The 27,493-nt window shown below is 44.9% G+C and overlaps 1 protein-coding gene and 1 long non-coding RNA gene across 5 annotated transcripts in view; one reads left to right on the forward strand and one right to left on the reverse strand.

Moving 5' to 3' along the window:
• Nucleotides 1-1,285: 1,285 nt before the first annotated feature.
• Nucleotides 1,286-25,968, reverse strand: LOC308056245. 2 transcript variants are annotated; one of them, XR_013924749.1, is made up of 4 exons: nucleotides 25,855-25,968; nucleotides 24,227-25,067; nucleotides 22,752-22,889; nucleotides 1,286-10,082 (listed from the first exon to the last, which is right to left on the reverse strand). It is a non-coding gene; the product is annotated as an uncharacterized lncRNA (long non-coding RNA). The 2 variants fall into 2 exon arrangements; XR_013924750.1 differs by lacking the exon at nucleotides 1,286-10,082 and having other exon boundaries at nucleotides 19,190-22,889.
• TLL1 (tolloid like 1) overlaps nucleotides 25,934-27,493 on the forward strand; it is a gene marked incomplete at its 5' end in the record, with an annotated part of 138,527 nt that continues 136,967 nt past the window's right edge. For 2 of the 3 annotated variants that reach the window (XM_080371012.1, XM_080371008.1), the window contains one exon: nucleotides 25,934-26,090. In XM_080371012.1, the coding sequence (XP_080227138.1) occupies nucleotides 25,934-26,090 (157 nt within the window). The remainder of the gene's footprint in view (nucleotides 26,091-27,493) is intronic. The other variant, XM_080371010.1, reaches the window with a different exon arrangement.

Consider the following 27,493-nt stretch of genomic DNA (forward strand, 5'->3'; position numbering starts at 1 on the left):
ATTTAATGATGTCATGATGATTAAGCTCCATTCAGACAAAAAAAATAATATTCTGATGCCTGAAAGGGACAGGGTAAATTGGTGATGTATAGCAACTGGGATACTCTTCAAAATATTCTTGTTTCACTTTTTCCCCAAGTGGCAAACAAATTTTCAGCCAGTTGGTCAGAAGAAATGCTCTTTACTCCTGGTACTTTTCTTCCAAATAACAAACAAATGTAGGGCACTACACTCACCAAGTCTTTTATTTCTTATCTTTCCCTACCAAAGACACTGTAAACAGATGATCACAGATGCCAGTCATCAGGGCTACCACCTGCCGAGTCCTTCAAGTGGGTGATGTGAGGGTTCAGTCAAAGCTACGCCAAAGCCTTTGTTCTCTTACTGTATTCCTACCTGCACCACTGTGTGCACAGATGTATCTTTATGAAATACATGTATGTCATAAAGGTTTTGCACATGGGTGCAAGGACTTGGCACCGACTGGGATGTCTTAGAGGCTTTTTTGTAACATCCTTTCTCAGCCGAAGTTAACACAGCCAGAAATCCTCATTACTACAAAGTCAAGCTGAACTTGTCACAGCTGGTTCTCCCTACCTGCCAGTCTCACAGTTTCATAACCTTTGCCTACATGATTGATTCTGGAGGGAAGTGATAAAGGTATACGAGCTGGTAAGTGATTCTATCCTGTGTATTGATCTTCTCTGACAAGGCACCTTCAGAGGAGAGGCAGGAAAGCCATGCAGATGAATGGGAGGAAAAATGGGAGATGCAGCTGCAAAGCTCTCCAAGTCCAGAGTTACATGGCTGCTTCAGTTGGCTGGGAACAGGGAGACCAAAGGAGCTCAGCACTGCAAGATGGGCTCTCCAGAGAGCAGGCAGGAGACACCGAGGGCAGAGGGATGGATGCAAGCAGGGATTATGGGTCTGCTCTGCCTGCTGGCAGCGGCGGATGTGAGGCATGGACAGAGGTCCCAGGGAGTGCAATACGAAGCAACCAGAGTATTTCCCCAGCTTCTGGGGAATAGTAAACCACAGGGAATGACAGACAGTGAATAGGAGTTGGGCTGTTTTAAAGTTCTCTCTTCTTGCAGGTGCTTCTAATCGGGTAACAATCCAAGAAGTCTGCTGGGTGCAAGTGGCATGGGTCCCACAGGGACTAAGAACGAACCTTAAGCCACTGCCACTGAGATGGCTCTCACCGGTAGCAGCTGTCGGCAGGCAGAGCTTCGCTTCTGGGTGGACTGACTGCACGACTGCATCCCAAGAGAAGTGACAACCCCAGTTACGAGGTAGGCTGTACAGAAAGGAAAGCTGTTTGGTGGTGTTTCCCAACGGGACTACAAAGCTTTGCTTTCAGGAGACAGTGAGATTAACACCCCAGCAGAAAGACAGACCTAAAACAGGAGATCTAAAATCTTGCATTGTATATATAGTATTAATCTGGTTTCCTTACACTACTACATTTTCAATTAAGAAAATGTCTGTTTTATAGTGTTCATGTGTGCAGAGTGGCTGAAAATTCATTACTTTAACAAGATATTAAAAAGCCCTTGGAATGACTTTTTAGGGTGTGTTTTCAATTAAGTAACTTTTTACTATTATTTCTGCTGGGTTTTATCTTAAATAAAGAATATTAGTCTGGTGATTGTAATAGTATCCAGGTTTACAAATTTACGCAAAGTTTTTGCTTACATTAAAAAAAAGGTCCAGTTCCTTACTGTTAAAAGGCATAAATTGAAATAAAGGACCAATGACCTTGTAGTCCAATGGCAAGATTCTTGTAATCAGGAATGACTTTGGATAGAAAGAGCTTTCAGAAGCCAAGAAAACATAAATGTTTTGGTTCCCAGCTGGGTTTAAAGTCATGGGATTTATGATTCTGACTTATTTAAGTGCTTATAAAATTTTGTCCTTGTGTATTAGAAAATGTGACCAAGGGACAAATACACTACAAGTTTAGATATGTTCCCCAAGTCTCTTTGATTTCAAGGCAAATTGAGGACATAAAGGCTTTTGAAAACTCATTTAAACACTTAGTTCAGCTCAAAAGCTGAAGCCCAAGTTTGAAATTTGTGACAGAGTTGTATATAAAGAATTAATGTAAACATTATGTGTCTGGACCTTTGGATAGTTTCACATCTATAACATTAACTGCTTGTCAATGCTGAATATAGTTTCTTTTGAGATGACACAGGTAGTAGTGATTCTGGGAAATATTTTTTTTTCAAAGAACAGGCCTTTTACTTTATTTCAAGATAACAAATCGATTTGCAGAATAAATAACATGATGGACTTATTTAAATATTAATTTTCAATAATTAGGTTTTCAGCCTGTTTCATTTCTCTTATGGGCTCTGCCAGCATGGAACTTCATGAATTAAATAAATAGCAATATTTCAATTTGCAGTATATCTCAATATAGTATTACCGTAATGGCTTGGATGTGGAAAGACTTGAAAATTTTCATATTATAATCTTCTTATTAATTACTTTAAAGAAGAAAGAAGATAGTAATGGCAAGACTCCTTGGTGATCAGTTTTGGGGCTGGGTTTTCTGAAACAGCCATTGTCAGTTATCATTCATAAATCCAAACAAACTCATAAACTGGATCCAATGCGTCAAATAGTTTCAGTTATAATGAACATTTCTGAAACATCCAAATTGTTTTGTTTACACACGTAACAAAGCTAGCTTGAGATGCCCATGAGGTGGTCCTCCTGTAGGTCTGCATGCCAGCACGCTTACTTGAGGCATGTGAAAAGCTCATTTCCCTCTCAGCCTGGTAAGAAGTTTTCCCATCTTCCAGGCAAGTGTTTTAAGCCTGGGGCTGTCAGGCATTTTGAAATGGAGATCTCCTGGGAAGACACTCATCGGGCCAACAGAAGGAATGATTCTATAGCTGTGTTATAGTATGAATAATACCTTATAAAATGAAATTATCTTATCTGTTTCAGTTCTGTGTGTCTGGTCTGACGTCAGACCATTTGTCCTTCTGTTCTCCAACTCATCCTGCATGACCTTTTGGATAACAGCAAAAAGATATTGGTACTGCTCCAGTTTTCTGACGTTGACTCAAGTTATTAAAAAGTCTCAGTCAGAAAATAAGAAACAATCAGCTGAAATCCTCTCATAAACTCTTCTGGGAGTCCTGCGTGGAATTTTAAAATATTTACCTCTGATGGACTCTGTAGTTATGGTCCACCCTGAAGAAGTTCATTCCCCCTGTAAGATGGAGTATCTCATACTTCTTCCCAGACAGAAAACAGCAGTGCACGGAGTAAGCCTTTCCATCGGGCGGTACCATTACACTTTTTATTATTGCTTTAGTACTGCCAGATACACATACTTTCTTGATCTTCTCAGCTTTCTTTATCAGTTTTTGCCCAGGTTATTAATTTTAATTTGTGTAGTTTATTTCTCCTTCTCCTGTTGTGAATGTAGTGCTTCTGTAAATCCCAGTGGAGCAGAGGTGTAGGAGCTGCCTGATAACCTGGTGGTTTCAAGATCCTCCTGGGGGCGTGGAGCCCTTTTCCCAAGGCCAGAGCATGAGCCGCAAGTCTCCTCTCGCTGCCGGCTCAGCCACAGCACACTGTGGGCACACTGGATAGCCATCCCCCCGGCTGACCTCTGCCCAGTCGCCAGCATGTAGAGCAGAAGGCCGGACAGAAGAGCTCTGGCTGGCACATCACTGCAGTATTTTGATTGGAAACCTACCCGGAAGCTGAACCTCCCTTCCTGCTGGCGGTCACTTGCAAGATGGTGCCTGACACCGATACTTGCCTGTTTTGTTTTGCAGAGTTGGGCCTTTGCCTTCCTAAATCCTCTCACTCAGTCTGCTCTCTCCCTCGATTCACGAGCCCTTTCAGGTGATAGCACCATTATATATTTATACATATAATATATACATGATAATATATATATATAATCATTATATTTATAGATAACTCCCTTCCTGCTATTCTGTTTTATGCACTAGGTCAATGAGGAAGTTTGAGTTTACTGGAAATAGCGCACAGGTTTCAGCATGCCATTTGTAGGAAAGGGTGGTCAACACATTTAGGCCTTCACCCATGCTCACACCAGAGAGGGGAAACGGTTGCAGTCCGTGCTCTCCTTGTCAGCTGTGGCTACTATTGATTGCTGTGCAGATGAAATACGTCCTGGTGTCAGCCTCTTTATCCAAATCACTTTTATTGCTCTCTGGGCTTTGGCAAGAAAATGAAACCGAGGCAGGAAGCACCCAAAATAATAGCGGTATGGGTGCATATCGTACAAGACCAATTAAAAGTCTTTGTTGCTCATGGAGAGCTAACAATGATTTTGATGGTTTTCTAGAAACAGGCATTGATAGTATATGATAAAGCTAAAGAAGGTAACATTTCATTTGGTGGGATCATTAAGTGCTCTGAAAGTGGAAATATTTAGCATGGAAGAGAGCAGACATTAAATTAATGTATTTTTATTGTACAGGTAGCCTTATAAAATGACTGTAGTTTACTGGTTTGTGCCTTGTGGTCCATTTCTGGTGCTTGCTTTAGATGCTCCAGGGAGCTGCGTTCTCAAGTATCCTCACGTATTAGTGACAGTTTATATTGTTTTAGCAAGGGGGAGCAGACTGAGAAGACCACAACCAGGGCTTGTGTCAGTCTACGTTATACAGAAGGAAAGAGTCCAGAAAAAGGTGGTTGTTGGATATGAAATAAAAGTCACCGAAGAAACCTGATACAGTAAGGTTTTACATATGCACAGGTAGAGATCTAAATGGGCAAGAGCACAAAACACACCATCTTGCCCTTCCAGTCACAGAGCTGTATTAGGGAATTTGTCTAAATACATACTTCTACAAGGAAAAAAAGGAGCTCAAATCTACTACGTATTGCTGAGCTGTTGTATTTTCAGGTGTTGTGTTAAGATTTGGTTGCAAGTTTGCAATTTTATTATTCTCTTTTTATTACTTGATACAGTGAAGGAGGTAAGGTGTTTGCATTGAAATTTTTGATGTCTGGTTGCTAGGATACAGGGGGGTTTTCAGGTCTTTCATCTAGGAAAATGGAATATAATACTGTTTATTTTTGATTCTGTCATGGATTTTATATCAAAACACATTCATGAAAACTGGTGAATATTTCTTTAAATCCTGCTTTTTTATTGACTTGCTGAAGCTCTCTGAGCAGTTCAGACTCAGTACCTGAACATCAAACAATGGCTATGTTTTAGCCAAAAGTCAATTCTTTGTTGCTACTTATATTTGGCAGACTACACTTTGATATAAGACAAATAATCTGATGTATTCTGTTTGTACTTTCTAGGACCTTCTACAACTCAAATGTGCACTGTATAAGCCCCAGACATGCGTTTCAAAATTAATGCAACCATTTCCAAGTATTGAATAACTTCAGGAGGAGGGGAGGAGCTTACAATTTATGCACATTTAACAGCTATTTACAATATTACAATAATTATATTTGTAAAGAAAATTGTTTTGTGAATTTAAATGCATGAGTTGAAGTGATGAATCAAATATTTTTATAATTGTGAAAATATATATAAAAAAGCATGACCATAATAAAAAAATGTTATGTTTCAAGGGAAGTCAAGAGAGTAGAATCATAGAATCATAGAATGGTTTGAGTTGGAAAGGACCTTAAAGCTCATCTAGCCCACCCCCCATCATGGGCAGGGACCCTCTCATGTGGTCAGGCTGCTCGAAGCCCCATCCAGCCTGGCCTTGAGCACCTCCAGGGGTGAGGTATCCACCTCTTGGGCATTTCTCTGGGCAACCTGTGCCAGTGCCTCACCACCCGCACTGTAAAAAATTTCTTCCCTATAGGCAATCTAAGTCTACTCTCTTTCAGTTTAAAATGCCCCTTGTCTTGTCACTACAGGCCGTGGTAAAAAGCCTCTCCCCACCCTTCCTACAAGCTCCCTTTATCTAGAGAAACGCTGCAACAAGGGGTCTCGGGAGCCTTCTCTGCTCCAGGCTGAACAACTCCAGCCCCCTTTGCTTACCCTGGCAGGAGAGGTGCTTCAGCCCCCCGATCGGTTTTGTGACCCTCCTCTGGTCTAATATTAATAAGGAAACCTCTACTTTCTTCCAAACCCCAACCTGTATTTTATTCTGATATATTCATCATTAAATTATCTTCTGTGCTTTATGCATAACTAAATTTTTGAACTGTTTCAGTCTCATATTTCATCTGAGTTTGTGTGAGTGCTTTCTAACTAGAATGACAGTTCAGTTACGTCAAAACTTCCCCGAGAGCAGCCTCTGCATCAGAAAAAGGACCAGGAAAACACCCGTTCTTTAGAGATTTTAGTCCTATCTTGTAAAATCACAAAAATCTTCTAGAAAAACGAGCAATAACAAAGCTGATCGTTCTTCTTTCTCTAGGCCAAATCTTTGCATGAAGAGATATTAATTCTGATCTGCTACATTACATTAATGAACTCACCTCACATGCTGGATGCTTTTGAAAAGTCCATGTGAAGGGTTCCATTTAGCACTGGCTGAATGAATTACTAAATGCATGTTTATGAAATTTAGTTTTCTTCTCACTTAGAAAGCCCAGAGTATCTTGGGTTTTAGTGAAAGTATATAAAAATCTGTTACTATTTTGGAAACAGCCCACTGGAGTAATGAAGAGATGTAAAATTGCTACAATAAGCATACTTACCCAACCAGCATAGTTCAGTTTATGTAAGCAGTCAAATCTTGCATCTTTAACAGCTTGTTTTAACAACTCAGTTAAGGTTAGACTTTCTCGTATTTGGATAGCTGGCCCAGTAAGTCCTGACTCCACCTTGTTCACTCGGTGCTCTGAGAAGCATTCAGACCACGTTAGCAAGGGACCGTGTCTAAGCTTGTAAATCCTGCTTGGATGTGCTTCATGGAGGGGGTGCCAGGGTCAGCTTCTGGAGAACTCTGAAGGACAGCACTAGATCAGCGTGAGCGGGGCTAGCTTGTTCACGATTGTGGGCATCTGATGGTGCACACCCGGAACAGTACAGCAAATAACACAGCAGGGCACCCCAGTGCGGTGCTGCCCCAAGGTGATGGGTATCAACTGTGTTGATGGATGCAATTTCTTGTTATAACAGGGAAACATAGAAGATTTTTGGTGTAACTGTATTTGATTCTCACAATATATCTGCACTGCTCTGAAAGCTCAGTGCATCTGAGGTCCGGTGTGGCATGGCATTCATAAGCCCAGTGACATTCTTTCACACTGAGAGTTTTCTGACTGTTTTACAGATATTTTTGGTTGCTAAGTAGGGACAAGGAGCCAAAACACAACTGAGAATATGACCTGCTAAGTTTTGTGTCAGAAGTGATCCAAGACACGATCACGCTTTCTGATGTGAAAGCTTGGATGGCACTCTAAGAAAAGATGTCCTGGCAAAACTCATGTACCCTAGTATGCCTCAAGGTTCAACTGATCAGGGCACCTTTTGTCTCCCTCTGTGCCTCGTTGCTTTGCTGTGTTGCTGTGCTAGTCACCACCTGTGCTTCACCCTGGACAAACTGTGCAGAAGCTGATGTCTTCCTACTTTACATCACAAGAATGTGATGAGCTTTAACTAGGTAATGTTTGCAAGGTATTCTGTGGTTCTGGATTAAAAAAAGATCCTGTAGAAATTCAAAACGGTAACATACCTTTCTTCACTGAAACCTTTAGTTGTGAATGCTTGAAATTACAGCAGCAGCTTGCACTTATAAAATTTTTATGTGGACATTGAAACAAAGTGTTATATTTAGCATTGCTGGACATTATTCTTAATTTAATAAGCACTTCAACTACATACGGGTTTTCAAGCTGACAGCCTCAGAGACATCTGTTTAACCCCTGTGACGTGCCTGTAAAGTGCAACACAGACCTCACTGCCTAAGGAAAAAAAGGGTCTTAAGTGCTCTCTAGGTCCTCCCAGTTCAGAGGCTCTCAAAGGACTGGAGGCATCCTTAGACTTAGAAATGGTTCTTGGAAGTAGAGTTCCAAGCACATTTGATAGAAAAAACTCCAGGAGCGAGGAACAAAGGTTTTTTACATCCTTTATGCTCTGTTCACTCTTGTTCCCAACATTAATGAGTTCAACTAGAGTTGAGGAACTTGTTCAACATTGCAGTCCCCAGAAGTTTACATTTCAACAAACATAAAATATGAACAAAGGAGACAAACAAAAAGAACAGAGAAAGGAAGGATATGGCTTCAAACAAATGAAGCCAATATAAGTCAAAATACAACTAAAGAAAGAGAGGAAGAGTAAATCCTTTAAATAAGCTATATTAACCACAAAGCCCCAAATGAATATGGGAAAAAAAAGAACAAATGTGAATCATTCATAGAAGTTCACACCCTCCTCTGGAGGCTGCAAACTGCTGAACGTGCTAATGTTCTGCAGCCCCTGCTTTCCTTAACTGCAAACCCAACACTAACCATAACACTTGTTGGAAAACCCTCCATAAGTAAGGAACAAAGGTGCCTCAAGGAGCAACACGTGCCCTGAGTGCACCAACAGGTGCTAACAGCCCCAAGCAGCATCACCTGGGACCCCTGCCCACACACCCTCTGCCCATGGGCCCTGAGGCTCCATTTAAGCTCAGACCTGAGCCAGGTTGGTCTGTCTGTCTGTCCATCCATCCCTCCCTCCCTTGCTGGGTATTGGACTTGTGTTACAGGTATTTTTTGGGTGGACTCTTCTGACTCATGCTGTAGCCCTATACCCCAACTTGTCTCTAGCTGCTCTCTACTGGAACACCTGAATGGATCTGGTTTCCAGTACTCTGTTCTGCCCGTGGTGTTTGTGTGCTGTGGGACTGTAAACTGGCCTTTGCTGGGGTTGCCCTGGGCTCCTGGCTTGGTCCCCTCGCAGAGCTGCCCTGTCCGCGCCACTTCTGGCAGTGCTCACTGTGAGATTCCTGGCATGCTGGGACAGAAAACGTGAAGCATAATGGTCCCAAATCTGTTTCTCTGGAGCTTTGAAACAAAGTGCTTTCAGGGTCTATAATTTCAGAGGGGAGGGATGTTTTCTCAGAATAATCCCTCTCCCTGTGGGATGGCTGTCAGGACTTGCAGAAGGTCCAACTCTTGGAAGAGTCAAAGAGTAACAAACACCCATTGTGTGGTTCAGGCTTTCAGCTTGAAAACAAGTTGTACACTTACCAGGGGCTTGTGCTGGGGAGGAGGGGACGGTGTCCGTTTTATGACGGATTTAGAAGCTTCATGCATTTAAGTTAGAACTCTTAACAAAAGGTTAAATTTCCTTCAGAATGAAAGTCTGACTTGACAGAGCACCCATGGAGGAACAGCACGCTGGCAGCAGGGTCTGAGGGATGTCTGTTTGCCAGGTAGGCTTGTTGGTGTGGGGAGTATGGAGAGACTCACCAGCATCCTTCTGGAGCGAGCAAGTATGTGAGCCGGTGGGAATCGGAACGCAGGATTTGAAAATAGTTTCATCTGGCAGAATTTCATTAAAATGGGAACATCTCTGGGAAACATTTAAACATTAATGAATAGGCAAATTGAGAATAGAAAAATGTTCAATAAAAATAGCAGTGTTGTTGTTTTCCCCTCCAGTTGGCTCTACTGGTATTTCTCCTTGCATACCATATAGTAGTAGTTGGTACTGTTCCATGTGGCTGGTTTTTTTGGCTTAGGAGTTTTGGTTATTTTCAAATGTCTTTGCTTAGAACTGTTGATGGTTATATTCAGAAAACAATATTGAGCAGTCTTAATCACTCCAGAGTTAAGAAACAGAGTTAAAACTATTGAGACCATTATAGTTCAATCCCTGTGTACATTACAAGATAGTCTTTAATTACATGATCTCATTCTTTGTTTTCCCGGAGGACCCTGCCTCATTCAGTGTGCAGGATGAACAGTGCTTGGAATGAATCAGCACAACACTGAAAGAGTCTGTTGTTTGCAAGACTCATCTCAGTCGTTGAGGAAGTTGGGATATGTGTTTTGAATGAGTTGGGATGTCAACAAAAGAAAGGATGATCTTGTAGCTGAGGAAACTGTCTGTTGCCCTCGAGAATGAGTTTCTCTCACTGTCTCTTCCGAAAAGATCCTGTGAGGTACTGTTTTGGGGGAGAAAAAGCAAAGAACTTTTCTCAGGTATCCATTAACTGTGAACACCTAACTTTCTTAGAAGTCTGAGGGCATGCATCCACACTGTATATTACCAAAATTTTACTCTTGTTTTCCAACTGGTTGATCACTTAGCAACTGCTCGCATTTTTCTCTTCCCCTATTACATGACTAAATGTAATGGCAGTACATTAGTAGTCTAAAAATATTTCTTTGTATGTGAGCACTTATCCAGTCTGTCATTATTCTGCATTTTAGCACTCTGTTGTAAGGGTCTGAACATCAAAATCTTTTTTTCAGTGAGAGTTTGGATTTGGTGTTTCTCCTAGCAAACAGTAAAGGGAGAGGTAACAAAAAGAGAGATCACTCTGATAGTTCTACTGGATTCGAATATATTTTTTAGTCATAAAAGGTTATTTTGCTTTTTAAGTAGTTATTCATCATAGATGCTAGGTAAATTCATAACTCATATTGGGTGTTTTTACTTGAGTTTTTATGAACAGCAATCAACCCTAGTCCAAGATAATAAAAACTGAGCTTGATGAGAATATTCCAGGGTTGAGGAGAGTCTGGATGAGGCTGTGACTGTGAGCATGGAAGTGTGTGTGCTCAGCAGAGGTGGGAAGGGGAATATCACTGCCACTGCAGTACCGGTGCCCTGAGGCACAGAGTCAATCCTACTGAGCAAGAGAGGCCGCCAGCCAGGGGCGCTCAGAGCAGCGCAGCCCTGCTGTGTGCCACCCTGTGGGATGCAGCTTACATCAGACTCCTTCAATTCAAGGAAAATTGGGTCTAGGTAGTAGAGAATGGCTTTCAGAACGCCAGTTAAGTCATAGAGCTTATTCTGTCAGGCTTATGCTTTATAGTACGAGCAACTTTGAACCTCCCAATCTTCTGAATCTTACATTAGAATCCAGTTACAGTCTGGGAAAAAAAAAATCAGGGCTTGTCTACCTCACCTCCAGCTTTTCTTATTTAGTAAGAACAATAACTATGGGTCACTTCAAATGGTCAGAGCTGTCTGTTTCCTTAAATCTTTCTTTGGATAGACTGAGAAGTGCTACTTTGAGATTTTTTTTCCTATTTCCTGTATCAACTATAGCAATCTGATGTAATTCAGGTGGAGGACAGTATTTCTAAATCTGTCATGACAATAGAACTGTGTTCAAATAAATGAATGCAAAAATAATACTTAACCTTATTGGCCCAGTGTTACCCAGAGATGTAAAAAACCAGAGACTGTGACAGATCAGGTGACATCAGTTTTCCCTTAATACTAATATTAGTAGCAAGCCTGGGGATATAGAAAGTACTGTGCAGTTCATTGCCTTCTTTTTGAATGATCAAATCTCTCTGTATGAGAAGGGCTATAAATACTCTCTTTGTTTATTCTGCAGCCCAAGGGCAAATCTATGATAGAGACAAGATTCTGCAGCCGCAGAGTTACAGAAAACTCAGCATTCTGCTCTGCCATTAATAGAAGCCTCTAAGTACTTTTAAGATTACCTAAAAATAAGACAGTGTAGGTCTTCTGGTTTGTAGACAAATTCATTAGAGACCTGGTGGAAAGGTAATTCCTTTCCATACATAAAAATGTATTGGTAAACAAATCTTCAGAAGCAACGTTTTCTAAAGAATACGTTACGCAAATATGTGGGTAAAACTTGCACTTAAGTACATGCCCAATGTGAAATTCATATCTAAATTAAAATGCAATAACTTGAAAATGTTGGTTGTGAGCCAGCCAACATGAGAAGTCTCTGTAATCAAGGTGCTTGGCACTTGTAGTGAAAAAGGATAAGAAAAAGGATAATTCTAGTCTAAACAGATTCTGAGGCTACTACTGCAAAAAAACCCTCATCTGTTCCATTTCGCTTACAAATAGACCAACTAAAACTGCCCACAACCAATGGCTGTAAGTAGCACTTGACTTTATCAATAGATAATGGTATAGCACCAATGACAAAACTTGGTTCAAAGCTGTAATGCAAATGAAAGATTGAGCTACTGGGACCTCCCTGGATGTGGACTCCAGCACATTCCTAGATCAAGCAGACGTGTCACATGTTCTGTTTTGAGCGCCCTTTGAGAATTAGATAGGATTTCTTCTTTTGTTACTCCTCCTGGGTGGCTGTCTCAGAATCCCAGTTTAATATAATTCTTGAGCAGTTTGTAGGCATTTTTCCCTTGTGCTGATGCTGTTTTTATTGCATAGTTAATGTTTCCCATACTTTTATAGGAAGCTAACATATCCCTTCACATGATTTTGAAGTGCTGTCTTAATAGCATGCTGGAAGAGAGGCTCTCCATTCCATTGATCAAAAGAATGGTCAGGATTATATGCACCACTTCAAATACTGTTCATATATACTCCAGCTTGTAGTAACATCATCAATGTTGCTCTTTTTTACTGGAAATATCTTGCCTTAGAGAGGCTTGGATTGTATTTCTCTTTCACAGGCATATGAGGTTGATGATAGTTTTGTTAGGCTATTTAATCCATAGCTCTCTTGGATCACTCTCTATGCCTGAGGTCCCAGAAAGAATTCTTGTTATTACCCTTTATGACCTTGCACTCTGTATAATTAATTTTCATATGATTACTATTACTTTGGCTCCCAACGTCACTCACTTCTACTATGATAGCACAGGTCCCTTCTGCATGGATAATTCACCTCAATAATGTATTCTCAACAAATTTCAGTTGCATACTTTTATTTTGAATGGTAAGTTTAGCAATGAAAGTGTTAAATAATATTTGCCCTATGTTGGCTTTTGAGGATGCCACCTAGAAAATTGTAAGAACAACTTCTAGTCCAGTATTCCTCTACAGTCTGTGTAAAGAAGGTAGATTCAGAGTTTATCTAGCATCACTGAATTGTTGCTCCTTGCAATATTTGAGAAATATTTCCAAATAATACATGAACCTTGTGCTTACATCAATAAGGATGATATTTATACAGAAAGTAACTCGAATGGAATACAAAGGTTCTTAAATGGAAAACAGGTGCATAGGAAAACAACGCAGAGATTTTCTGTACGTTTAATTTAGTTGCACCTATGCAATATAGTATTAAATGTCTTAGTCTGAAATGGGTAGTAAAAGACAAACTGACAGCAGGAAAACTATCTCTCATTTGGAAAATGACAAGTCTGTGTTTCTTCTTTCTTTGAGAAGAAAAAAATACAGTTCTCTACAACAATATAAAGCAATGCTGACACCTACAGAGAATGTATGTAAATATCAACTTAGAATTTGCATTTTCAGTGAGGATTTCCAGACTTATTTCATTAATTCATTTCCAGAACAAATGAATTAAAGCAAGCTCTGAGAACTTTTAAGAAAAATAAATCTTTATCTTCTGCTTAGGTCAATCCTTCGTAAATCAGACAAAAGTCTGAACATAAACTGTATGTTTTGAAAATTATGTAATTTACTTTCAGTTAATGTACACTTCCAATTGCAGAAAAAATTTTTTTTTACAAATTGATTCACACAGTTGTGGGGGACCCAACAGCCAGGAACCAAGCCGTCAGTCCGATGTGCATTGCTGCACAGAACCAGGTTTCCTGCCTCTGGTGGGCTGTGCCCCCTTCCCTCCCGCACTGTCACACAGGATTACATTACATTTTCAGCCTCTGTGCTCAGCCAGCAGGCCTATAACAACCTTTGTGTAGTAATTGCCCATATGTGGAGCAGCTAAAGAAAAATTAGCCTAACATATTGAGAGATTACATAGACGAGGCATAGTCCCTTTGTTGTGTGTTTGTTCCCCAGTATACTCTGAGTTACGCAAGCTGTGATTCTCACCCCACTGGTGCAGATAGGTGAACTCCTTTCTTTCTAATCATATGATAGGCATTTTAAACATAGTGGCAGTATAACTAACAAGGAATTCTCCGCACTAGTTGTTTTCTCAGAGGCAGTTTGTAGACTTGACAGTACCTTGCTTAAAATCATGATTTTGCGAAGTGACCAAAGCCTTGACAGGAGGCACTAGGCCACTTAAGCTCTGGCAAAATGGGAGACAGCAGTAGTGTGCTCACCCAGTGATCGTGTCACCCGTGCTCCTGCCACCACAACATCTGGGAGGGTTTCAGGTTCTCAGTACGACTCAGACCCAGCCCAGCTCGTGAACAAATGGTCGGTCGGGATGGCCGAGTGGCCGGAGCGCTTGCCTTGGGGTTCAGGGGGGTTGACCAGGAAGCTACAGATCAGCATGCAATACTGTTCATTAAAGGCAAGTCATGATTACCTTGACGGAAAACCCTGAGTTAAAAGCCCTCATTCCAGGCCTCTACTGCCGCTTTGGAACTGAATGTATCACAAGACACTAATAAGTGTCTTTGAAAAATGGGCATGTTTAATATCCCGGAATCTTTTCAGCTGATAGATAACGGTGCTTTACCCGTCAGATTGCCAAGATCTTTAACTGTTTGGACTAGTTACTGTGTATTTTCATTTCTGTTGGCAACCACAGTATTAAAGTTCTGGCATGTTTATTTTTAGCGTTAGGTAGAATTGTTGCTGTGCTTTATCAATAAATTGTAGGAATGAAAACAGTAGACTCGCCCTTTTCATACTATATTTGTGGCCCTAAAAGTGTGTCTACACTACGTATGTAAGTGCATGCAAGTTTGATATATAGCGTTACTGTACGTGCAGACACATACTCTGATGCGTGCATATGACCACCGAGTCGATGTAGTTGGGGGCACGAACCGCGTTAAGCAGGGCCCGCTCCCCTTCGCTAACGGCACCGTTGCGGTTTCGGCCTGTCATTCCCGCGTGAGCCTGGGGCTCAGCCGGCCCCGGGTCAGCCCCGCTGTGCCGCTGCCTCTGCCCAGGGCGCCGCCGCCCACGCTCCGCCGGCCGTTCCCGGTGCCGGGGCGCTGCCGCCCGACCGCGGGCACGTCGGTGCCGGCCGCGCACCCACCGGGGGCCGGGGCTGTGCCCGCAGCTCAGTCGGGCGGCAGCAGCGCGGCCCGCAGGTTTGCTGCTGTGCCGGAGGTGGGGGTGCTGCTGCGCTCCCCCCGCCGGCCCGTGCCGCTGCGCCGCACCCGCGCCCTGTCCCGCAGGCGGCGCGGGGCGCCCCGGGGGTGGGGGTGGGGGGCAGCCCCGCGGGTGTCCGCCCGGTGCCCCCGGGAGCTGCGGCAGCCCCGCCGCCCGGGCTCGCGCTAGGGGTCGCAGGGCGCCCGACAGCCGCCCGAGGGCGGGGGGGGCGTCCGGGCCGTGCTGCGGCGGCGCTGGCGCTGGCCGGCCCGGGGCGGGGGGCTTGGCCCGGGAGGGAAACAGCCGCCCGTTCCCGTTCAGCACTGCCGAGGCTGCCCGTGCGGTGCAGCTTCACCGTGGCCGGCGTTCGCTGGGGACCCGGCCGGGTGGCGCCCCCGGTGTGTGCGCGTGGGACGGGCGTAGCGAACCGTCCGCAAGTACCGGCCTCTTCTCCCAGGGAAGTCCCTGAGCTGCCACTGCTGTTTCAGCACTGCTCCAGCAAACTGCCTGATTCACTTAATTATGTCCACACCGACGGACTGCATTAAAAATGTAGGCGACACCAATGATATTTCTTGTAAACGTTCTGACGCTTAAGTATAACCACGATTGGGTTTCAGAAGAGGACTTTCTCATCTAGTTTGCCGCTGCTTTTTAAACCAAATCTCGGGCATGTTCCTATGTCTGTATTTCCCCAGCAAACAAATACTCTGTTCCTGTGGTGACAGCAAGGATGGGAGTTAGAGAAAGAAATGTAACAAGCGATAAAGGCAAAAGATCCAAATTTACTGATGGAGACAACTGGCAAACTGCTCTGTTCGCTATAGTTAATGGAATGTGGACAGGAGTAGGGAACTTGCTCCAGATACATCAAGCAGCCTTATTCTGAGTCAACTGAAATATGCAAATATCAAAAGCCGTATTCAATAAATAGTTGGACATTTAACACCAATTGAAGTAATTTCTTATAAAGAAAAAATAAAAATGAATGGAAAGTAGAGCTGAGTGACTAAGTAATGGCTTTCAGCATTATTAATGACTTTCAGCATTATTTATGTATGCATACAGAGAAAAGAAAACAGGCTTAGGAAGGAGAAGTAGTAGAAGAGCTTTTCACAAATTGAAGACTGACTGAACCATTCAGAAGTCATGAGCTATCACTTCAGCAGAGTCAACTCTTAAACCAGCAAGGTATTTCTGACTGTTTTCACTGGTAGCATTTTGTGCAAAATTCAAAGGTTTATGTTACAAATGTTTCTAGTACAAGGATTTTGATAGTGTCTTCTTGCATTAATCTCCAATATCTGTCCTGCAAACCGCTGCTCATGCCATTTGCTGAAAAAGGATTCACACAGATACACATTGGCTTAAGGTGGATTGAGTTAGGGGGTTTTTTTAGTTGCTTGGAATTAAGCGCAGTTTTTATATGGTAAGTGCATTTTTGTAACAAATAAAATGCACATGCACACACAAACTTAAAAAAAATAATCTTAACCTGTTGTGGCAGTTCTACAGAATAATAAACACAAGTACAAACATACACCTTGATTCTTATGCTCCAGACTTGAAGGCTCTGAGTTGTTCATATTGCAATGTTTTAAGACTGTACTCATAAAGAAAAGGCTTCAGAGCCTAATCTGAACAGGGCACTGCTCCCAGCACACGGAAAACCAAACCTAGATGCCTAAAGTGTGTATAGTAAGTCTGACTTCAGATCCAAAGCACATGCAGAAAGTAATCTACATTGCTTTTGCAGTGAGACTGGATACTGTACTATGTGCAACGCAGAACTGTGCATATGTAAGTGGTGCCTGGGACCCTTTTCTTGGAAGGATGAAAATTATATGTAGATGGTGGTTCCTTATTCTGGTTTAATTTTGGAAGTGGTTTGATCTCAGACTTCAGTTTGTGTCCTGTATATTGTGAGTGTGTGTGTATGTAAAGGTATATGTGCACACAATCACCAATAGCTATCTCTACAGTCATCCGTGATATCTCTAGTATTGCAAATTGTATAGCTTTGAGGAGAGGGGACAAAAAATTAATTGCAAAAGCTTAGTGTTGTAATGGTGCTGAAGGAAAACTCTACTGAAATGGCTGCAAGTTGAGCTCAAATTGTAATACGTATGTATATTTGCTATATATGTGTAATTACTGTAAAATGTATATTATTTACAGCCAATATCGATTGGTGTTTGCACAAAACCATAACCTTGGTGAGTGAAAGACCATCCATCTTTAAAATACAATAGGATCCGTGAATCCTCCAGACAAAGGTTATTAATTATTGCTGCATGGTGCATCAGTGTCATCTTTAAAAAAAAAAAAAAAAAGCTTATGCTGCATAGTCTTGTAGTAAAGAATTGACAATAAGAACAGTAAAGATAATTGTAGAGAGAACAGGGTCATTTGAATGCAATTAAATTAGTTTTGCCATAGACATTTATGACCTTATGCCACTGAAGGTTAGAAAAAGGTACTAGCTAAGCCACCTTAGGTATATGAGGGTTTTTTGGATAGCTGCACTGTAAAATTCAGTGGGTATGATAGTACCTGTATTAACGAAATATATTTTAGACAATGTTGAAAGGGGTAAAAGTTCTCTGTCTGGTAGAGAACTTATGTAAATATTATGACAAATGAAACAAAGCTAGTAACTACAGGACAATATTGCTGTCATTGATAGTGCTTGTATCACAATTTCTTACTGCTTTCTGTAAAACAATTGCTATTCTTACTCCTGGGAGTTGGCAATATGCTTTATTTTCAGCGACTCAGAGTTAGAATAGATTGTGTCTGTGTAGAAAACCCAATTAAGGCAGGGTTCCCCTATGTGCTTTGATTCCTTACGTTCCATCTCAGCATTTTTCTGTATGTGCCAGAGAGGTTATCATACGTGATAAATTACAAAGTAAACTAAACCAGAGAGTTTTCATCTGAGCATATGGCTCAAAACAGTGAATTCTGTTCTGCAAGGTGCTGAGCTGCCTCATCTTCTAGGAATGAATGGAAGATCAAAATGCTCAGCAGTCACTCAAGATCAGTCACTCATTAGAGGCTTTCTTCTGTCAAAAATCAGCCACTGACCCCCAGCTATGTGACAGTATGCTGATACTGGAGGGTAAGATTAACCCTGTACACCTAGTCAGTCTCATTCAATGTCACTTCTCAGTCTAATAGCAACATTTGCTCATAGATGAAGGGTGAACAGGTCTAGGAGTAGCAATGTCATTGTTGTAGTTTGTTAAACTTACATTATCATATAATTGCCAAAGCAACTATGTTCACCAGCTATCAATAGCTAGAATGATAACTGATAAGTGATCCTGCTCAGCTCCTATGGAAGTCAAAGGCAAGTTTGCTGTTGACTTTGACAAGGAGCAGCCTCTCACAAAGTTGAGAACTGAATCCTGAATGCTTTACCAACTTGTAAAAATAAACTACAAACTTCAAAACAAACATATTTTAGCTGTTTTTTGCAAGCTAGACAATAAAGTAAACCAAATAAAATCAAGTTGGCAAACATTTAGATGTCACTTTTTCATCTGGCAGTCTCCATCTATCTTCTGAAGAACTGCAAGCTAAGCTCTGCTAAGCTCAAAGCTCATAACTTTGTGTTTTAATTAAGAGGAGGGCAGGATGCCTCCTAGTACTTGGAATGCAGCTGGTTTCAGACAAGTGAATATTTAATATGACCTCCTATACTAACCTCCTTTACCTTCTAGCTTTGAACGTTGCTTTAACAATTAAGCTCTTCTGGGCCTGTGTTTAAATAGCTGTCCACAGCTACTGCAGATTGATTTATTGCTTGATGAGGATCAGGGATGCTGAGCAAATACAGAACAGTTTCTAATTTAAGTAGTGCACCACTGGTTTTGTTGTTGTTGCTTGATTACTTGTTTTAATGTCAGTGTGTGTTCTCAATGTAGTTTTATGCTCTTCTGCAGTTTTTAGAGCATTAAAAATCGAGACAGTGTAACACACATGATGTTATAAACAGAATCTGGCTGGATATCTAATATTAAAATTCCCTGACACTGCCTGCTGATAGGCAGTTTTAATATTTTTTTTTTATAATAATTTTTTATATAAGCAACCTGTTTAAGTTGCTTATATACCTTTGCTTAATTGTAAAGATTTGGAATTACATTTGCCATGCTAGGTACCTGCTGCAAGCTGATTTTTAATCTCTTGTTCTTCAACCTTTCTTTTAAAATATTGGCTTAAATTATGCAGGTATTTGAAAATGAAACTTGCAAATATATGGGTTTGCTCGTAATTAAAAATCATAGCAGTATTTTTGGAAGGGCTTCAGTATGCTCAGCCTGTAGCAAATGTAGTTAAATCTTGAGAACAGAAAGGAGGAGAGTAGCAGCCCTAATGTCAAGGGATGTATCATTTTTTTCCTTTAATGTTACCATAGACTTAAATATCACCATGGTCAGCAGCTCTCTCACCCGAGCGTCTCACTTGCAATGACATTTTACATCACCGTTTTGAGCTGCGCCTTGCTGGGATCTGGACCTTAACTGAGAAGCAGCAATGATTTCACATGCTCAGTGCACCTGGGTTGTACCTGCAGGATGCGGAGGGGAAGGCTGGCTGACTCGAGCAGACGGGGAAGAACTGATCTTGCGGCATGGTAAAGTCTGCACGAAGCTCCTGAGAAAGAATGTGGGATGTGATTGGGAGAAATCGGCAATGGGAATGGCGGACATCTATTTGGGACAATGAAATTGTTTGCAGAATGAAACTGGGCTTGAGAAGTAACAAAGTTTGAAGGAAAAGAGGTAGATGGAGGGTTGCAGACAAGGAAAACTGCCTAAAGAGCAATGTAAGGGCTGGAGCTAGGGTAACTGTAACTGGGAAATAAGGTCAAGGAGCAAGACCAGCTTTGTGGTGCGTACCTGGAGTAAAGAACAGGCAGGAAGGTGAACGTCAACATAACTAGAAGTTAAAATGGGTGAGAAGGCTTGAGAAAAGGATCAACTAGATAATGGGAGTGAAAACAAAACAACAACCAACCCTGCATAGCTGAAGATGAATCTGAAAGTGAGAAGTCCCAGAATAAGATTAAAGAGAAGTGCAACTAGGACAGCTGGAACTGGGATGAGAATCAAAAACTAGCATTAATAAGTTAAAAAAAAAAAAAACTACAACAAAACAGGGATGAACAGCCAAGACTGAAGACAGGTTTAGAAATAACAAGACAAGATAAGGCAAAATATGGTCATGGAAAGCAAGCAGATGGGATCGTGCTATTAAAAAACACCCTCTCCCGGAGCTTGGAAGGGATCCCAAGATGTGCTGTCCCTCTCCTGCCAGTAATAGCTGTGAAATCCAGTGGTGAAGAGAGACACATCTTTTCAAACACTGGGCCAAACGCAGGACTGCCTACTGGTGCTAACAGGCACTGCATGGAGGAGCAGATGATTCAAAGTGGTGGTTTAATTATGTGAGTGTCATTAATGATGGGGCTGTTGCTGGCAGGAGACCGGTCACGTTTATTCTAGAAACTGAAGGAAGTATTGAAGGAAAGGAATTACGGGAAAAGAAATAGTGTCTAAAGTCTTCAGAGAGCTGAACAGCTTGAAATTTGAGTCTTGGCCCTTGCCTCTGCCACAGAGCTCCTTGATAAAGCCGGTTCAAGGCTTTTAAATTACACTTCTTGCTAATTACTTGCTTCTCAGTTTTAGATGCCTGAAAACTCCAGGGTTTGAGCAGAAGTAGTTTGGGATACTTGGGGAGTAAAATTACTGCAGCTGAAAACAGCAGGAACCAGGCCTTGAAGAAATAAGGTTTTCTACAATGCCAAGTCCTGACAGGTCTATGAGATGTCAAACCAGGCAATTTGCAGCTGTTTGCCATGTGTAATATTCATATCCTGTCACAATATCCCCTCATCTGAGGGGTGTACTATGAAACTAAACCGATTAATATTTTTGAAGCATATGAATACTGTAGCAACAAACTCCATAAAAAGCCCATGAGGAAATCAATAACTCTGTATAGAGAGCAGCATCTGAATAAGTGTGTAATGAATAAAGCATGGGCTGCACTTTCAAAAATAAAACCAGAAAACAACATTGAAGAGCTTCTTGTGAATTAAGCACGGAGGTCTGTAGAAAAGAATTGTATGTGAACATGGAATGAACAACTGTCATAGTACAGGAGTGGATGTGGGAGACAATGGAGAAATAACGTGTCACAGGTGAGCTCACCGCTGTGAGGATCCTGAGTGCCAGATTTTAACTTAAAAAGTTTAATTTTATTTATCTAGTTTACTCAGTGTATATTTATAATTGTTTATATGCCTGTTACCATAGACAGTCTACTTGCCACAATGCGCTTTCAGCTTCAGTGTTTCCCCTACAGACTTAATAATTTTGGGAACTGCCAACTATTTAAACATGGTTTCAGCAGTTTTGGAAGTGCTGTAGGTACCTCAGAGCAAGGAACGGGTTTGTAAGATGATAAAAGCAGAAGGGTAGCCAGCTCCTGCTGAACTTCACTGTGTTAGCCTCCTGAAAACTCCCACGAGTCCCAGCCCCAAGGAGCTGACCAGCCATGGTCTTCAGCCTTCAAAGATTTAGGCATGTGCTGAGCTTGATGCTTGTGAATAAGCCCATTGTGTCCACCCACCTAAAACGCCACACGAGATGGAGGCCTAAGCAGGAGACAGATAGCTAAAGAATGAGGAGGAGGTGTGAGCAACGATGTTTCAGATGTATTTTTTTAGTTCTGTGATTGTGTCTGTCTTTCTTACATACTTGTCCTTTTTTTTTTAAAGTGTTTTTTTTTGTATGTGGGAAGAGCAGAAAAGCCTCCAGCTTCCTGGTTTAAAAAAAAAAAAAAGGAAAGAAAAAAGAAATACCACCACCACTTTTAGCATAACTGTATTTACCATTATCTGTGTCCCTGTAATATACCCCCAAACCAGAAAACTTAAGGGAAAAGGGAAAATGCTTGGAGTTTTGTTGTTGCTGTTGTGTTCCTTTGGTTGGTTTCCTTCCAGCTTAAGCATTCTGTCTTCTTGGCTATGTGTTCGTTTCTTTGGAAACGGCTGTAGGATGGATTTTTGATTGACTATGTTGTCAGATGGATTATCAGAGTTGTGAGCTTTTTGGAATGGTAGACATGAATGTGCGATAAGAAAAATATATTTTGTACCTAAAATGTTTCAAAATTTTGCATCATGAAAGAAGCTAGATTGAATATTTAATGGATTACTTGGGGGGAAAAGTTTATTCTTTAAAAAAAAATATCAGCCAGTTTGGTTACTAGGAAAAAACTTCTCTTAATGTGAGCAAAGGTTTTTACTAATGTGACTGGGGGGAACATTCATACCTAAGCAATGCAGAATAGTTCCTGCAGAGCTGTAACGCTTATTTTAAACAGTAATACTAATGTGTAGCTGTGCTGGATTACAAGCAGAAAGCAGCTTTCACCCTGACCTATACACACATTTATTTGTTACATCACGTACATGCCCAGGTTTCTGCACAGGTCCCACCTGGCATTCCTGAGTGTTTCCTGCCTCAGTCAGGGCTCTGCCGGGCCGCCATCCTCGCACTGCCACTGCCGGTGGTGCTGCTCTGCCAGCCCTGGCGGTGCTGAGGTCAGGGGCAGGTGCCGTTTGGAGGCTGAGGGTGACGTCAGTGCCTACCTTGCTGGGAGAGTTAATCGCCCGCCGGAGAGAGACTCTGATCATCTTCTCACTGGGGAGACTGGTGTGCTCAGGATTGCATGTTGTATGTTCGATCCTCTTGCTGAAGCCGTCAGCGAGGTCAGTGTTCCGAAGGCTCTGTGGACAAATGTGAGCTTGTTAGGCAGAGGCCGTTCCTCTCCGGGGTGGAGGCACACGGGCTCAGGAAAGAAAATTAACTTTGTAAAGGTGTGCACGTATGAAACAAGACTGGGCAGAATGACAAAACCAGGTTAGGGAGGTCAGTATGTGAAATGAGCATGTAGTTAATGGCATTGTAAGATAAACTGTCTCCTTGGCGGACATAAACAATAACAGAAACTAACTTTCAGATCGGATCAAACTGGTTTCTCCAGCCAGCGACAGCCCACCAAACTGTGACACTGGGAAGTGAAGGGACTGTCAGGCCCCACACTGCCCTGATGGATTGACGGGAATGGTCTCCGGTATCTTCCCTGGGGTCTGTTCCAAGTGTCTGCTGAGGAGGAGGGCAAGGGACAGGCCACAAGTTTCCTAGGCTTTCCTGTGATCTGGTGTGTGGTGCTTTCTGAGGGCCTTGTGACACAGCAAACCCCGCTGCCGGGACAGAGAACAGTTACTCCTTACGGAAGGCTGCAGCCTTTCAGTGGCAGCTACTCATTCCTTGGCTTTCAACTTCGGAGCAGCAAGACTGAGTTGGGAGTAACGTGAGCACAACCTGGATGCCAAAAACATAAGGAAGCACCGCACATGGATGCTTCCGAGACACTGCTGTTACTCAGTGCTAGGCTGCATAATGCGCCCTGTTATTAAGCTGTTATTAGCTCCGTCTTAACCAACCTTTCCAGTTTGAATGGTATAAACTGAGAGAGCGCCTATCTATAGCAGCGCTCACCCTTCATCCGCAGGAGCGCAGGGGCAGGCTCGGGGTGGGCAGCACGCTCTGTCGCGATTTTACCACTCCGCCAACCGCCACCCCGGTTTTGGGAGCAGCTCAGCCTCGATAGCGGCGACAGCAAGCCGTGCCTTCCCCGCCGATAGCGGCGACAGCAAGCCGTGCCTTCCCCCCGGAGTTTGCGTAACCGCCTCCCGGGCGCTGCCCCCGCTCCCCCGGCCCCCCCGCACCTGGGGCGGCGCGGGCTGCCCGGGAGGCGCTGCGCCCCGGGGCCGCGGTGAGGGGCGCCCCGAGGCCGCCGGCTCGGCCTGCGCTGCTGGCACCGCCGGGGGAAGGGATTGTCTCCGGATTTCCACCCTTGCGCCAGGGGGAAGGAGACCGGGAAGTGCGGCGGGGCAAGCGGAGCGCAGCCCCTTTCAAAAGCCCGTGTTAAATGTGACACCCCGGCGAAATGAGAGCAGGGGAAACTCCCCGCTACCTCGTGTCCCCCCCCCCCCCCCCCCGCCCTTTCCCATGGAAACTCGTAAGAGGAGGAGGAGAGTTTGCTACGGAAAAGTCTCACCTTGGTCTGAAACAGTTCTAGGCGTTCCTGCAGGATCGGAGCAGCACGTCTCGGGGGAGGGGAGGAGGCAGGCAGGGAGGGAGCGAGATCTTCAACTACCTATATATATATATTTATTTTTTTCCGCTTGATCTTACTTTATCCCTGCAGCACGTATCTCCACCCCCTCCCCACCCCCGGGCTGGCCGCGGAGGAGGCTTTGCACGCCGATCCCCGCCCGGGCTCAGCGCAGACCCGGCCCCGCCGCCCGGCTCGGCGCGCCTGGGCGCTGGCGGGCGCAGCAGGGCTCCGCGGAGCCCCGCTTGGGAAACACACCTCCGCCGCTTCCCCGGAGAGCCACGTGAGAGCAGGGGAGCCCGACTGCAAGATCTCAGCGCTGCCGGTGCCTGCTGCAATCTTACTTTTTGTTTGCCTTGATTATTTTCTTTTTTCTGTTTGTTTGTTTGCTCTTACTTTCATTTTGGAACCGGTTCCCAGCTGCTTGGCTGAACTTCTGGAGACCGATGGACCTTTTATATTGCTTTCCTCTGTTTTAAACAAACTATGGACGCTTAAACTTTTCTTTTTCCCCCTCCCCCTCGCTCCTTAACCCCCACCCGTCAGCTCATGGGGCTAACACTGCAAAGCAGACGCAGCAGAGGGAGGAATACACAGGCACTGATTTATTTTCCCGTCTCCTAAATTGCAGTTAATTCTTCTCATCGTCCTCCTCATCACCCGTTCTCTCGAGCTTTTTTGGCTGCCGGGTGTCGATCTGTGCATTGTTTTATCTGATCTCGATTCTTTTGTTGTTGTTGTTGTTGTTGTTTAAATGCCGACCACTGCTTATCTGGAGAGAAAGCTATATGGAGATAGAAGCATATAGTGAATGCGTGTGTGTTTCCATAAGACTATCAAGGGAGCAGATCAGAAGCAGCCCGGATCCTGACCCTGACTGTATGAATAAGTAAGCAGGATGCTGACGACTGTGTGTTAGTTGCCTGTAAGGTTTTCGTAAGTTAAAGGGGGACGGAGGAGGGGGGACAGACCAGAGACAGAGCTTAGAGTGTTTGTGCAGAGGGGGGGAAGCTCTGACACTTTGCTCCCTCCAGCATCGCTGCTGCCTCCCATCACTAGGGCTCCGCGGTTTGCTCTAGCGCACCCCCACCCCCCTACCCCCCCACCCCCGCTCCCTTTTCTTTCCTTCCTTCCTTCTTTCTTTCTCGTTCCCCCTCTCCCCGCGGCAGTTTGCTGATGTGCAGCCCGGATCCATCTTCTGGCAGCAGCAGCGGGACCGGGGTCGGCGGCGCGGCGGGGCGCGGGCCGGGCGCGGAGCGGGGCGCGGGCAGCCGCCGCCGCCGCGGGAAGTTCGGCGGGGGCCTGACAGCGGGGGGACGCCCTGACGGACGGGATCTCCCGGCCTGAGCCCACCCCCTGCGCCCACCCACGCACCCGGCGACTTCTCCCTGGCGAGGTGGTGGGCCGCGGGCGGGGGGCCCCGCGGCGCTCATGCTCCTTGCTTCGTGCTGCACCCGCCTGACCGGGGCTACCTAGGGCGCACCGTCTGTCGGACCAGCCTCCGGGTGGAGAAGGAAAAAAACCCACCGACCCCCACCGTTCCCCAAAGCTGTGGTTCCTCCATTCCTTACCCTCCTTTCCCAAGCCGGCGTGGACAGCGGAGCCGGCCGCCTAATTCATCTGCACCCTGCCCGCCCTGCCCGGGGGAGGATGAAGATGCTTTGCTGGAGGATGGCACTGTGGCTGGCCGGGTGGACTGTCTGTGGGAAGCCTTCCTCCTGCTCTGGCCTTGATTATGACTACACTTACGATTTCACTGAGGAGGATAAAGCCGAGGCGATAGATTATAAGGATCCTTGCAAAGCCGGTAAGTGACTTCCACGTCTAATACCGCTCCCCATCCCCTCCCCAGATGGTGACTTTGTCTCGGCTTTATTTACGGCGCTGTGCGTGAGGGGAGTCCCGGGCTCACCTGCTCCCCCCCGGGGCACCGGCTACAAGCGGAGCCGGAGCCCCGCGCCCGGCTGCCTCACCTGGGGAAGGTGCCCGGGACCCGCTTCCCTGGCGTGGCGGCGGGCAGGGCAGGGCAGGGCCGGGCCGGGCCGGGCGCCCCCGCTCCTCGTCCCCGCCGCCGGGGTGCCGGGGGCCGGGCGGCCGGGCGGCCGACACACGCCGTCGCCGGGCGGGCGGGCGTCGCAGCGGGGCTCAAAGCTTTCGAGGCGGCACCGTGCCCGCAGCACCGGCCCGGCCGGGCCCCGCAGGCGGCGCCGGAGGGTGGCGGCTGCTCCCGGGGCCCTGCCCGCCCCGCGGGCCGCCTCTCGCCTTCCCCCAGCTCAACCTGTCGCCCCCGGGCAGGCAGCCCCTCTGCTGGGGCCGGGGCGGGCCCGGGGCGGGCCCTCGGCACCGGCCGCCCTATGAATGTGCATGTGCTGGGTGCGGGCCCGAGCGGCGGGGACGGCACGGTAAGGCACGGCACGGTACGGCGCGGAGGGGCCGCCGGGCTTTGGGCCGTGCAGCTCCACGCGTGCGTGGGGTACGGGCCGCTCCGGTGCGGCGTGTGCTGCGGGCCGGTGCGGGCCCCCCGCGCTGGCCGAGCCTGTCGCCAGCTCTGTGGGACGAGCTGGGTTACGGCCCCTCGCACCGTGCGGAGCGGCGGGCGCTGTTCTACGTGTAAGTCCACCGGTGCGGGACTTGGGTCTCCTCCGCTCCGGGTCCAGCCCTCCATGCGCGTTACCGGCGGGCGGGGCCGCCGTGTGTCGGTACCGTGTCCCCGCGGTGCTTTTGCCACCCACCCCCCGGCGCGTTAGGGACAGCCGTGCCCGCGCCCAGGGCCAGCTTCATTGTTTAACAAGTGCTGAAGTTTTCCAGCAGCCGCCTTTGCATTAATTAGGTATTTTATATCCTAAAAACTAGTTCAGCCAAGGGTTGCGTTCACCGTGTCTGTGCGGTTTTGTTTAATTTATTGAGGAGAATGTGGTGAACGTATACGCCAAATATGCAGAAACTCTGTTTTTCTAATCACAAAGATACTTTGTTCCGAAGTGTGAAGCATTAGGTCCTACTTGCTTACAACTAAGGAATACTCAAATTCAAAAGGAGCTGCAGCAACTGCAAACAAACATTCTTTTTTTCCCTAGTTAGCACTCACAAATAAATATATGTAAGTAACTGGTCATGGTTAACTTGAAGTGTTTTTATTCTGGTCTGTTATTCTTTAGGAACATTCATATGCATAATTTCATATACTGAGAAACATGTATTTACTCTCAG

This window comes from Falco punctatus (genome assembly GCF_963210335.1).
Source record: "Falco punctatus genome assembly, chromosome: 1".
NCBI lineage: Eukaryota > Metazoa > Chordata > Aves > Falconiformes > Falconidae > Falco > Falco punctatus.